At 45.9% G+C, this 14578-nt stretch overlaps 1 protein-coding gene across 9 annotated transcripts in view; it reads right to left on the reverse strand.

The window, feature by feature from the left end:
- Window positions 1-8853: 8853 nt before the first annotated feature.
- Window positions 8854-14578, reverse strand: part of PUM2 (pumilio RNA binding family member 2) — a 64883-nt gene continuing 59158 nt past the window's right edge. For all 9 annotated transcript variants that reach the window (XM_085218092.1, XM_085218090.1, XM_085218086.1 and 6 more), the window contains 2 exons: window positions 13600-13792; window positions 8854-11835 (listed from right to left, as the gene is read on the reverse strand). In XM_085218092.1, the coding sequence (XP_085074218.1) occupies window positions 11704-11835; window positions 13600-13792 (325 nt within the window). In that variant the 3' untranslated portion in view covers window positions 8854-11703. The remainder of the gene's footprint in view (window positions 11836-13599; window positions 13793-14578) is intronic.

Here is a 14578-nt window from a genome sequence, read left to right on the forward strand (position 1 = left end):
AGTCGGCATTTGCCATGGAGAGGCTTCAGGAGCGTGATGGCTGCCTTCCGCTGGGCTGAGGATCCCTTCCCACAGTAGACCTAATGAGATATTCAGTGTGTCTAAAACTCATGGCTTTATCACGTGTCTTTAATTAGCTCGCTTTCTTTCTTCAATTACTTATGCAGCCTTCCTCCAAACGGCTCCCACCACTGTGGGGCCACCCTTCCACCCAGCCGCCTCACACCCAGCGCCATCTTGGTCATGGGGCCACCTGGGCGCCATGTTCCTGGCATTGGGGCTGCTGAAGAGAAAATGGCGCCCATGCAGCCCCATGGCCAAGACAGCTCTGAGTGGGAGGGGTGGAGGGGGTGAGGCAGAATGGAGGAAGGAGGTGAAATAAAAGCTGTGGGGGCATGCAGGTGTCAAAGGGTAACCCATGCTCCAGGCAGGGCACTGAGGTGGCTGAGATGTGAGGTGCGCTTCATGTGCAAGCAGGGAAATCCAAGCAAGGAGACATCCCAGCTGTCATGGCGATTGACAATCAGCACACAGGGCCACATCAGCCTTCCTGGCTAATTGCAGCCTGGCAGAGGCTGGTTTGGCTGTGCTGGAAGTGCATGGCCATGAGGGCTGCCTCCAGGAGCTGAATGGATGTGCTGGCGGGGCCCGGCAACATATGGATTTCATGTGAGTGTGTGTGTTCAGAAAGACGGCAGATCAAATGTTCCTGTGGTACTGCTTGCTGGATTTGCTAGAAAACATTTAAAGCTTGCTCGGGATGTTCTGGTCAGGATCTGTGAATGGGGAAGGGGGAAGAACAATGCCGTGTTTGGGAGCCAAGTGTTTGCTGTGACATTCCCGTGCCCTCTGCTTGATCATTGAAGCATGCTCAGTATTGTGGTTTCAGTCAAAAGAGCTCCATGCTGAAAAGCCAGATGAGACTTGTATGGAAAGGCGCTTCTTGGCAGCCCCGTGCTCAGGGGATGTTGCGAGCTGGTTGCCTCTGCCCAGTACAGTGGGGCTGTGGGGATTTCCCAGCATTGGATCAAGGGCTTCCAGCAGTGCAGCCCAATTGAACTCACCCTCCCTGGGGACGAGGGGTTGGTTTGAACTGTGTCCTGCCATGGAAAGAGGGGGACGTGTCCAGCCCCCTGCTTCCGCCACCACCTCAGGCGTGGGGCGAGCAGGAATGGCGGCTGTTGCTGTTGGGCAGCCGCCACCATTCTTCGCAGCGCTCTGCATCATCCCTTTTGCCCTGTGGATGTGTCAAACAGCAAGCGGAGCTGCCTGCCTGGCTTTCCAGGTGCCAGACCCTCCCACAGCGGCATGTGAGGCTGTGGCTGCTGTCACCCTATGTCCTCTGCTCCCTCACATGTGCCCACCAGCAGCTGTGGGGCCTGCGGATCAGATGACTGTCTCCTCCTCGGCTGAAATCTGCTGCTGTGTCTCTTTAGATGGGTTATGAATGGAGTGTGACTGCATGGACTTGGGTTAGGAGAAGCTGAGTTCCACACCAAGGGCTGTCGTACCTATGGCTTCAAGCTGGTAGATTCACACGCCACATCTCAGTGACTTCTACCATAGACCAACTTGTCTGAGGATGTCACAGCCTGACAACTTGGGATGTACATTCCCTCACAAACAGTGAGAGATTAGAATGTATGCAGAGAGTGGGGTTGTCCTCAGTGCACAGGCAGCTGCCTCTCCCCTTGGGTTGTGGAGCTGACAGCTCACCACTAATGGGTGCTGTCTCTGGTTGGCTTCCCTGCTGCTGATTGACAATTTCTCTGTTGCTGCTTTTGTACCAGAGAAAAAACTTTTTATTTTTTTTCCACTGCTGGGTAGCTCAGTTAACCTCTTTGTGTGTTCCACTTCTCTCAGCTATAATGTATAATGAGAGCTTGAATGAAAGCCTTGAATCCATCGGTCACTGGACAGAAGGTAGACTTAGGGTATGCTAAATGCATCCAGATGGAGTCTTTGTTGGAATGGGGTGGAAGATGGGTCTGAAACAAGTGGTGGTGGCTGGTAAGGGCTTGGAGCGCTGTCACTGCAGTTCCCTTTTGTGTCTGGGCTTTTCCTGTGGATGGTGCCTTAGAACAGTGAGCTGGCAATGAGGGATGGAAGAAGGATTTGTGTCCTGAAAGCACCAGGGGGAGATTAGGGCAGTGTGGCTGGTAGTCCTGCAGGGACCAGGAGGATCTGAGTTTTATTCCTTCTACCCTGCTGTTTCTCTGCTCTTTCCAATTTAAGTCCATCTGGCCAGCGCTGTTGTTACCCATGTTCATATCATCTTTCTAGCTCCCTGCAATAACAAAAGAGCAATCCGCCCATTTAAGAAATCAATTCAGAATGCAAGAACAAGTCTGCAGAGGAAGCAGCCTGGACTTTCAGCCTTGTGTTACCAAAACTTGTCCCTGATGTGCAGCATTTTCATCCAGCCATCGTGCTGGTTGCTTTCTGGGAGCCCAGGCACTGTGGTCTCACTTCCCAAGCCTGTTGCTTGTTCTTCAGGATGGTGGTACCAGCTGTGCTTACTTCTGTTCTGCCTCCTCTGATGCCTCGGTGAGTTTTGTGTGGCTGTCAATTTGCTCCAACATAGAAATAACTGATTCTAACCCTTTTAAATGCCAGTGGTAGTTTGCAGCCAGATCATGTGAAGCCACCCAGCACGTTTGCACGGTGATATCTGATTGTGCTTGTTCTGCCCGGCCTTCTTTGCAGTGAGTCAGACAGCTGTGAGCAGCTCTCCCCCTCCCACCTTTCACTGCCAGGAAGTGAGAGCAAAGCCGTGCACCCCGAGGCAGGCAGCACAGAGCTGCCCTGGGCTTCTTTCTCCCCTGTGTAATGCTCTAACAGAAGGAAAGGGATGGCATTGCTTATTTGGACAAGAAGCCTTCTTGCAAAAACTCTTTTATTATTTTTTTCCAGCTTGAACAATGCAATCTTGAGTTGTCTAAGTGGCAGTGTAGCTGCCTTATAGAAATCAGCTGAGACCACTTGGCTGCCTCAACCAAAAACGTGGAGGCTTCTTTTCTTCTCCTCCATCCCCTTTCCTTATGTCCTTCTAACTACAGCTTGTAGGTGGACACTGAAAACGATCTATCAGCGTATCTGTGCCACCAGCCAAACACTTCCAAACTGAGCTTCCTTTGGCAAAATCCCAGCTGGCAGTTGCATGCTACTATTGTGATAGTTTTCATAAACAGCTGTAACAAAACCAGCTGCCTTTCTTTGATGCTGCATGTGAGGGTTCAGGATCCTCAGGATGGGATTACTGAGAGTCTCAGGATGGGATTTTGGGGGCAGGTGCATGTGCAGAGGGGTTCCCCATTGGCTCCATCAGGTTTGGCTGAAGTTAGGTGGCTGCTGCCCACAAACATCCCTTGATGAGGCCCTTTAGGGACGCGTTTCAGTGGGCATGGTGGGGATGGGGCTGACGGCTGCACTCCATGATCTTAGAGGTCTTTTCCAACCTTAATGATTCTATGATGTGCTGTTCTATTGGCTGGTGCTTTCACTGTTCAGCTGTTTTGGCACACCAGTCTCAGGGCTCGTGGCCTACACAGGTATTTCTCAGAGCACCCACCTGAATAACCACTTTTTAAAACTTACTATTCATTGCCCAGGGAGCCTCCTTAGTCTCTCCTGCATTTCTGGATTCACTCACCTCTGTGGTTAGCTCAGGGCAACTCACCTGCAATGAGTAACACTGGCCTGCCATGTGTGATCCCTCAGCCTCTGTGACCCCAAATAATTTGAACACATAATGAGGTTTGCCCTGGCAAGAGAGCACAAGAAAGATGTGGTGGAGCTGTTGGAGTGGGTCCAGAGGAGGGCCATGAAGATGATCAGAGGGCTGGAGCACCTCCTCTGTGAAGAAAGGCTGGGGGAGCTGGGCTTGGTTCAGCTTGGAGAAGGCTCTGGGGAGATCTCATTGCTGCCTTCCAGGTCTTAAAGGGAGCTTATAAACAGGAGGAAGAGTGACTTTGTACATAGTCTTATAGTGAAAGGAAAAGGGGGAATGGCTTTAAACTAAAGGAGAGGAAATTTACATTAGATTAGATGTTCAGGGGAAACTTTTAACGCAGAGGGTTGTGAGGATCCGGCACAGCTGCCCAGAGGAGCTGTGGTTGTCCCATCCGTGTAGGCATTCAAGGCCAGGTTGGATGGGGCCCTGGGCAGCCTGAGCTGGCAGCTCGTGGCAGGGGTTGGAACGGGACGGGCTTTGAGGTCCATTCCAAGCCAACCATTCTGTGATTCTATGAAAATGAGCACAGAGGGGAGGCCATCACCTTTCAAAGCCCCTGCCATCCTGCAGAGGAGAGACTGTGATTCTTAATGCCTTTTTAGTGCCTTGATGATTGCTGTGAGAATACAAAAGATACGTATGGCTGTAATCCTACAGCCGCTTCTGGCAGCACCAGAGAGAGCCATTATCTGCCTGAGAGAGGTGTGGGTTTCAGGTGGATTGAGGTACTTAATCTCTTATCAAAGGACTCCTGTATTTCCTCTGTGTATTCCTTTTTACTGTCTTGGTTTGTCACGGAGGCTGCTGGGTGCATAAAACTCGCATAAAACTTTAGTGCAGGCTCTCCCCATGAGATGTTTGTGACCGTAGCAATTGTGCCACGTGCTGTGGAAGGAAGCTATCAGCATTCACATAAACCAGTGCTGTTGTGCTTGTTAAAAAGTTCCAGATTAAGGACAAAGACTTTTAACAAAAATGCAGAAGTACTCCGTCTTTAGAAACACATTCATGATGGACTCTCACGCTGTCACTGGCAGACAGGCTTGGGTCAGGTGTTTCTGCTGTACAGGGAATGTGAGTAAGCACACAGAGCTGCGGGAGTTCTGCCAAAGCAGGTTTAGCACTCCTCTGGATGCAAAAGAGACGTGGTCCTGGAAGGAGCAGATGCTGTAGCAGAGCAGTTACCAAGAGAAGGATTAGGCTGCAGCATCGTAACTGCCTGCTAGACAACATGTGCAGCACTGGGAAAAATACTGATCTTTTTGGGTTATTTTTTCAGTACGCTGGTGTGATCTGGACCCCAGCCTTGCTGAGGATCTCTGAGGAATGCTGCTCCTGGGCCAGCATCAGTGTTTTTAATTCACGCCAGCTATCGGTCGTGACTGTGCCATGAATTTTGTGTGATGTAACGTACAGGTTTTCTTCCTGATTAGCTAAAAGGATGCATCTTGCTCTAATTATCATCCTTCATTTAGCATTTTGAGGCCACTCGCACATTTCCGCACATACCGGCTGTCCTGGGGCTGTGTGCAGTCACTCCTCTGCTCACATCCCTGCAGGCAGTACCAGTGTCTCAGCCCTCACTGTCATAGCACTGATTCACCCATCGGTTCCCCACCCATCCTGTCTCTTCCTCCAACCTGGACCTTCTCACGCATTCAAGAGGCACTGCCTTTGCCCAGCTTCTGTTGTAACCTCACCTGGGAGTGGGCTTGGGACTGTGGTACCCCAGCCCTGGGTGGCATCGTGCTCCTGTGCCACAAGGATGAGCTGTGTTGGCAAGGCCCATGCAGGGACAGAGCTCTGCTCGGGTTGTCTGTCAGCATGTGCTCCTGGTGATTGACCACCACTGTGGGAACAGCTGCCCAGGTGGCAGGCAGGGCATACAGCCAGGTGGAGGAGAGCGGGGCGAAGGGGAGTACAGAGGGGGCAGGGAGGACTGGATGAAAGGGAGAGAGGTTCAGGCTGGATATCAGGAAAAGGTTCTGCACCAGAGGGTGGTGGGCATGGAACAGGCTGCCCAGGGCACTGCGGACAGCCTCGAGGTGTGTGGAGGTAGGAGCTGGACTTGATGATCTTTGTGAGTCCATTCCAGCCCAGGACGTTCTATGATTCTATGAAAGGAGGGGAACAAAGGCTGTAATTCTGCCTGGGCAGTGGGGTGGGGTTCTGCAATGCTGTCCTACTTATTTATCTGTGGATTTTTGTCTTTGCTTTAAGTTTTGCATGGCACGTGAGTGTGCTGCCTGCCCAACTCCGAGCAGTGCTGACTTTGTCACAAACACAGATATTTTAATTGCATTTTTTCCTCTTTCTGTATGTTTGTATTATTTTTAGGTGATTGTGATGTTAGCTATACTGCCCAGGGAGGCCTGGAGTGAAGATTTTGCTGTGCCTTTTTATTACTTTTTAAAGATACCAGTGGGTTCCCAGAGTGCTCCTTCTCTCCCTCTTCCCTCTGCTCAGTATTCATAATCAAGAGCCGTTATGGTTGTTTATTAGATGGTGGTTACAGCAGTTTTGAGTATGCATGTGGGGATGCTTATATTTTGTCTCTCCACTTCTCATCCCATCCTGATTGCAGAATAAAGCTGTTTTGACTCCCACCCCTCTGGGCCCACCTCTACCTTTCTCTTCTCTCCCTCCTCTTTTTAACCACTGATCTATGAAAAATTGCTTATTGATTTCAGGTACCTTCCAGCCGATGAGAACCTTGTATGAAGTATGAAGGTTCTCAGTGCCATCTCAGCCTTCCTGGAACAGATGTTGGAGGCTTGACTGAGTGCTGCTCGCTGGGAACACCTGCATGCCCTGTCCAGGTGTCTCAGATGCCTCAGGGTCCCTCAGATGGCACCAGACAGACGAGCAGGCAACAGAGCCTGTTCCCAGTGCGTGTGTCTGCATGGAAGTGTCCACACCTAAACAGAAACAACTTAACTGGGATGGTGTCTCCCCCAGAGCCTTGCTGATAGTGCTGCTGTGTGATCCTTGTTCCTATCTAAGGGGACAGCAAGAGCTGCACAGCACCCAAGAAACATGCAGTGAGTGACCTTTAATGCCCCCACCAGATCTCCAGGCTTCCAGTTGCCTGAGTGTCCAAAGATGATGGGTAGGGCTGGATAAGAGTCTCTTTCCCAGCAGGATCCAAGCTTGTGGTGCTCCCAAAGTGGGATGAATAATCAAACCCCACATTCTCATGAGACACATGACATTTCAAGGAAATAGGAGATGTCATGTGAAACCTGGAGTACTTAAGATAGTCGCTTTTCAAACAAAAAAGGCTTTTTAAGAGTTGAATGAGATCAGTGTGTAGCCTGGATCTGACAAGGGGAAACTCTGCTCCTTTCATCCCGGCTCTCCATGCGAAGTGGGAAATTGGTTCTGTGGTTTGCACTGAGTTTGTCCTCAGCTCTTCAGCTCAGTTCAGCCCTCTGTAACCCTTGCTTAACAAGTGACTGCTCCGAATGCTCTATCAGCTTCTGGAAGCCAGCTTGTATGCAAAGGGCTGCGACAGCCACATCAAAACTAAGCCCTACAGAGAAAACAGTGAATCCTTGCTCAGGACTTCTCCTGGCACCAGCACACGATCGCCTGGATGCTCTCCTAGACTGATCCTATGCAAGGAGGCACTGAGTAAACTTTCTGATGCTGTACTGCCGCTCTGATAGAGGAAAGGGGATAAGGATTATCTGTGTGAACCTGCCCTGTGATCAGCAGCCAAGCAGCAAGTCCTCAACAACCTCCACACCTGAGCACTGCTGTGCCAGGGAAGGAGAATGGTCTCTTCTTGTCCCCCTTAGGCTTGGCTGGGACAAGCATGGCAACCGAGTTGGGAAAGGGCTGTGGTGCTGCCAGGAAATCTGAACCCTCCGGAGCTGAAATGAAGCTGGTTAGGGCTTCCAGAACTATTAACACTGGTGAAAGTGTGTACATTTCATATTTACATTGGTTCTTCCTCACAAACTGAAGATCTTTAGGGACCAGTCTCCTTCCAACATTTCAGCTGCAACATAAAAAGCCTCAAGGAGCATTTCCAGTATGGCAATGATGGGAGCATGCCGCTCCCAAGATCTGTTTTTTACATGAACTGAGTCTGGGAGAATCAAGGTGGAGACAAGGATCTCAGGAGCAGAACCTGCCCACTCCCACCTGCGTGCTCGGAGTCATGCTCTGTCTTGTGCTGCTTGTGATGCAACGAATGGCTCAAGCTGTGCTACAAGCTCAGCCCAAATTCAGGAGCAGAAAATGAACCTGCCCAACTCCTTGCGGTTAGGACATACTCCTGTGAAGTGAGAAAGGTGGGTTTGAAACCCCGAGGCTGATAAAAGAAAACTAATTCAGTCATCTTATTTGCAGGGTGAATTCCCTAACTGCAGAGCTAGCATGCAAAGGAGCAGGCTGCATCCAAAGGGCTGGAGGAGGAAACGCTCCTGCACCATAGATCAGCCCGATCAGCACGCTGCCACACAACCAGTCGCAAGGAAAACTGCCTGTTATTTAGAGTGGATGTAAGAGAGATTATCTGCCTCTTAACTGCCATCAGCGTTCAAGAACATCTGGGCATTCCAGCCCCAGAAGCTTCAAGGATGCATGTACTCCACTGAAAACGTAGATCTAGCAGTCTGCGATGGAACTAGTATTATGGCTGCTCTGTCCTTAAGGGCCCACTTCAGAGGATGGTTTCATACCAACAAGCAAACCCACTCCGTTGCAGTTAGACCCCTTCACTCCCCACTTTAAGCCAAGTTTGGTCCTTTGAAAAAAATCCTGGGCAGTAACTAAAGATTGTGAATCCAATAATGACAGAGCAGCCAACAATCGTAGCCTTCCCAAATGCTTAAGAACTCACTGCGCTTTCACTGGTGTACGAACTACCATGAAGCTCTAGCCTCATCCATCCCTTGGTAAACACTTTTTGTAGGATGATACAAAGGCTTTGCAGCTCAGAACTGACCTCTGGAAATGTAATGATCTCATACCGGGTTCTCAAATAATTGGCTGACTCTCATCCGATGGCAGAAACAGAATGGAGTGCCTTTGCAAAGTTTCCAAGCAGACAAGTCACATAACTGAGAACAAAAAGATTGGCTGGTTTCCTAGAGGAAAAACACAAGACCAGATGTATTTCACACAGTGTTATTAACACATTTTCATTTTGATTTTTACAGTATATACACGTGAACATTACATTATTTAATATGAGCCGCCTGGAGTCAAACCTAATCAAACTGGTCCATAAACAGTCTATATCAAATAGCGGTATTTTAGCAAAAAAAGAAGTCTAGTGGTTCTACCCAAAGCCTAAAATAGCTGAAAGGAAACCCAGTGATTTTCACGTTCCTGGATATAGTTTGTGCAAAATGGTAATTTAGGAGAGCAAGTGGAAGATTATTTTCAAGGTACTGAAAGCTCTAAGGATGATAGTTACAGGACTGATTAAGTTCAACTATGGCATGAGTGCTACAGGGACAAAGTACTCAGACATCACCAGTTTCTGCCTGGACATTCCCAAAAGCCTGATTTAACGTCTCCCATGTCAGAGACAACGTCAGATAATAACAGACAGTTTGTACACAGGATAAAAATACTCACTGAGGAGAATTAATGTGTTCAAGTAAGTTGCTCAAGTGCCATCCTTTGTGTGACTGCGGGAAAGCTCTGGCTCCAATGGTGGGGCCTGTAGCTCTTGAAAGGAACGTTGTGAACTGCCACTCAAAAACTGCTTAGCAATTAAAGATGAGGTTATTAACAATAACTCAGCCCCCTACATCACTTGATGCAGGCATTAAATGACAGATGAAGAAACTAACGGGAGGTCAGAACATACTTTCCCGTTTGCCTATTCATGATTTAAACGCTACCACTAAAAAACCAAAAATAGCAACTCAGATGTATGCTTTAAAAAGACTCACGTAAACCTGATACCAAGAGTAATACAACAGAATTCCCTACACGAGTTTATACCACCACCACTTTCTTTCCTCAAGATCAGAGCCCTACAGCTGCAGCCTTTTATTTATCAGTGCTCAAAACTGCTTTCCATCCATCCTGGTGATCACAACTTTTGCTCATGCCCTCCGAATGAATGTTTTACACAAAATACTTACTTCAACAACATACAAAGCACTTTCTTTATCTTTCAGAAACTGAATATACAAAGCAAGCTTTTTTTTTTTTTCTTTTCCAAAATATTTCCATAGGCAAAGGATTAAAAAGGATTTTAATTATACACATATGGTCACAACTCTGCCTTAAAAAGATCATTGGGAAATGTACATAAGGCCGCTTGTAAATGTACATCATCTCATGTTACTGTTACAATGTCGTATGTCCAGAGAAAAAAATTGACAGTATCATACATATTTGCTTTACGCTGGGAGAAGGCTATTCAAAAATACAGTACTCTTCTGTACAAAAAAATCATGCCACATTTATTAAGATGGAAGAAGCATTGGTTTCTGCGATAACCAAAGTTTTCAGTCCACTTCTTTCTCACTACGCTTATTATCCCAACTTAAAATTTGAACAGATTGATTTCCCAAAGTGTCCATATGAACAGAACCAACAGCTATGTTGTAAACAAAACATAATGTTTCTCACAATAGTTAAAAAAAAAGCCGGTTCATATTTCTGAAACCATATAAAGATAGAATTTAAAAAAATCACTCTTAATTTGCTGAAATAAATTTACATTATACAACACTATATGCCAGGGGAAGAAAGGGGGACGAGGATATGAATATACACTAAAATGCAAATTTTTGTCCCAAAAAAGGGTAAAACAAATTACATTTACAGCATGAAGGTTTACAAATGTACATCTGTACAACCAAGGTAAGCGTCACTACTAAATTAGCAAGGCTTGTAATAAACATCAAAACGAGATTTGTTTTCAAACTGTAAACTTACACCTATTAACTACACGTATACAATGCATATATTTATAGGAAGCAAAAAAGCTATCTGGATATTTAATCAATCATGCTTAAATGTTGAGCTATCGAGTTTACTTTTCAGTGGCCCCTCTTCTCTTCATCAATACCTTTTTTTTTTTTTTTGCATCTACAGTGAGAAAGCAAAACAAATGCTCAACGCTTTCAAATCCTTACAATTCTATATGCAAAATAAAAAAATACAAATCTCTACTCTTCCTGCGTTGTAAAACTGACTGTAAAGTTAATACAGGGTTCACTCCTCTTCCAACAGCGTACTCTGCTGAGTGGATGTACCACCACCATTCGATTCCTCTACCTTGTACAACAATTAAATATATAAGTATATACAGCACTGTTGTTTTTAATACATCGCTAGAGAAAACCTAAGGGCACTAATTAAAAAAAGAAATAACTGTCCACAGCAAGTGGTGAAAATTGTCCTTTCAGGTTCCCGTTGTTTTGTTATTCTCTGCTTTCATTTGCTGTGCCCTGTTTGTTATTTGATAGTACTTTGTGAACCACCAAAATACAACTTAACTTTTCGACATGTTAAATAATGTTTATGCAGCTGATCAATCTTAATCTGGTATAAAAGACTTCACACGAAAGGGAAAAATAAGGATCAATTCTATATACAACTCTATAAATCTGTTGTGCTATGATGTTGGGTAGACCTACCAGATTGCAAGCCAGTGTATTAAAAGAATACTGTACTTTTTCCCTTTAAAAACTATTTCAGTGACTTTACAAGGTAAAAATTTACAAAATATGTGACAGCTATTTTGATACAATTACATCATATACAGGCATTCTGTGCTTTGCCAGCCATCCAATCTGATAGGTCTCCTGATCAGGGCTGGAGATTTTTTTTTTTTATTTTTTATAATTCACTCCCCAAAAATATACAAAAGAATAAAAATTTTACAAATGGATGAACAAAGTCAATAAATAGATTTAAAAAAATCAGAACATTTATAGTTAAGTTGTATGTTTTGATCATTCACAATAAAATTCTTCCATTTCCTTTTTTGCCTTTTACAGCATCCCATTTGGTGGTCCACCAATTGGCCCCAGATCAGCACTGTTCTTCAGGTAATACTTTTCCAGCTTGGCCAGAATGTGTTTGCCGTAGGTATATTTGCGCAGAGTTGTGATGTGGGGTCGAATCTGTAGGAAGAAACTCGTTATTTTTTTCCTCATAAACTTTAAGTGGAGTCACTACACTTGTGAACTATTATACTAAAAAAAAAAACAAACAAGAAGAAGCCTATCGTTTCACATCTATGGAAACTTCTGGAAAGATGTAAAATGGGTGATGTTGAATCACCAACCAACTGATGTACCTCTCATATGATAAGTATTGAGTTGATGACTCCACTTTTGTTTTCAGATTTCAGATCATGGATTTCTTCAACATCAACAAGTGACTGAAGAAGCCAACAATACATTATACTATGTGATATAAACACAACAGGCAGTACTAACAGTGCTATTCTCACACGTCACCTAATCCAGTGGCAGGTGAGGCTGGGCTGTCCAACAATCACAGAATGGCCTGGGTTGAAAAGGACCACAATGATCATCTACTTCCAACCCCCTGCTATGTGCAGGGTCACCAACCACCAGACCAGGCTGCCCAGAGCCACATCCAGCCTGGCCTCGAATGCCTCCAGAGATGGGGCATCCACAGCCTCCTTGGGCAACCTGTTCCAGTGTGTCACCACCCTCTGTGTGAAAAACTTCCTTCTAATATCTAACCCAAACCTCCCCTGTCCCAGTTTAAGACCATTCCTCCTTGTCCTATCACTATCCACCCTCGTAAACAGCCATTCCCCCTCCTGTTTATATGCTCCCTTCAAGTACTGGAAGGCCACAATGAGGTCTCCTCAGAGCCTTCTCTTCTCCAAGCTAAACAAGCCCAGTTCCCTCAACCTTTACTCATAGGAGAGGTGCTGCAGCCCTCTGATCATCTTAGTGCCCTCCTCTGGACCCGCTCCAAGAGCTCCACGTCCTTCCTGCACTGGGGGCCCCAGGCCTGGACGCAGTACTGCAGATGGGGCCTCACAAGAGCTGAGTAGAGGTGGACAATCACCTCCCTCTCCCTGCTGGCCACTCCTTTTTAATGCAGCCCAGAACACAGTCGGCCCTTCGGGCTGCAAGCGCACACTGCTGGCTCATGTCCAGCTCTTCGTCTACCAGGACCCCCAAGTCCTTCTCCACAGGGCAGACCTCCACGAGTTCTTCTAAGCAGCTGGGGACAGAGCAGTGCAGGAAAACAGCACAACGGAGAACCACCCCCAAAAATGAGCTTTCCCATGGGAGCAGCCTGCTGAGCTTGCAGGTGGAAAAGTTTGGAAGCTTGTTTTGTGGGAGTGCCCTGTCAGGAATGGGGAAGCAGAGCTCCTGCAGGAATATATCCTGTATTAAACAACCTAAGGCTAATGAGGCATTTTTGCTCCTCTCTGGACATTCGTAACTAGCGAATGTGCCCAAATGTTAGGAATTATGAGGATTGTCTTTGGATTTTTTTTTGCCAGGGGCAAAGAAAGGTGGGATAGGATGACAACTGAAGAGCTCTTTGTTACCAGCAACAAGAGAGACCTGTATTTCTTCTGTTATGCCAATACAAGTGAGAAATACTATTGATTTTTTTCAGTTTAAAATTATTTTCACAGAAAAACTGACATAAAGAGAGGATATGAAATTCATCTTTGAAGACTATTCTACAGGTTTACCTTTTAAGCTTGCAGAAAAGTTCTCAGAGACCTAAATATGTTATGCCCCATTAAGTACCCCTGAATTTAATGTCTGTGCATTAAGTTCTAGATTATGGATTTTAGTTTTAACTCCAAAAGGAAATGAATTCTAAGAGATAAAGCAGTATAATTGTGGAGAAATTTTCTGAATCAACAGAACTATACTAAAATGTACCTTGTGCATTATTATCTTCCGCTGAGCAGGTTCAGCCATATCAATCATCTTCTGAACAACGTAGTTGGCATACTGGTCCTTCATCATGGTGTATAAGGCACTGTGAGGACCATCATTCTGGCAGCAGACCTCATCAATAAGTAAAGCTCTTTCAGCACGAGAAGCATGAGTTACACATTTTTCTACCACGTTGCTGAAAAAACAAGACAAATGGATTCTGTTACTTGATATGTAACATCCTTCTAAGTAGCAATTTTATCTGAACACTTAAGTGCCTTAATACCACTGAAGAATTCATTTTAAATACCTGACATTCCAAGTTCTAAATCTTTACTTTCTAATAGCTTTACCGCAAAGGATTATATCCAAAAGTCATCTTCTGATACTTAGAGAAATGACTGTATGAGGACTGCCCTGAAAGTAATGCCTCTTATTTTGTTATGTTGGCCATGACATCAGAGGCAGATGTTAGCAGAGCAGCAGATGCTGAATCTTCCCACCAACATCCCGTTACGTTTTGATGCCGTGTGGCAGATGGCAGCAGAGGGGCAGTCTGACAAAATGGCATCTGATACAGATGAAGCAAAGACGTGTTGCTGAATTCCTCCATGTGGAAAAAATGGCACCCACTGATATTCATCCATACTTGCTGAACATTTCTGGAGACCAAAAAGTGGATTTGAGCACGCTGAGACAATGGGTGGTGCGTTTCAACAGTGGTGACAGCAACACAAAAGACAAGCCATGTTCTAGACAGCCATGCACAGGTTTCACACCAAGAAAATAACAGCATCTCAATCAGCTCATCCATGGGAATCAGCAAATTACAAACAGGGAACTGTGTATGGAGCCAACTGTCAGCTTCAATGCCTTGGAAATGATGGTGGCAATGTTGGGACATCACGAAGTTTGCACCAGGTGGGCCCCATGACTGCATACAGAGGAATAGAAAGAACACCGCATGCAAGTTTGTCAAAAC

Source organism: Meleagris gallopavo, chromosome 2 (assembly GCF_905368555.1).
Source record: "Meleagris gallopavo chromosome 2, MGAL_WU_HG_1.1, whole genome shotgun sequence".
Taxonomy (NCBI): domain Eukaryota; kingdom Metazoa; phylum Chordata; class Aves; order Galliformes; family Phasianidae; genus Meleagris; species Meleagris gallopavo.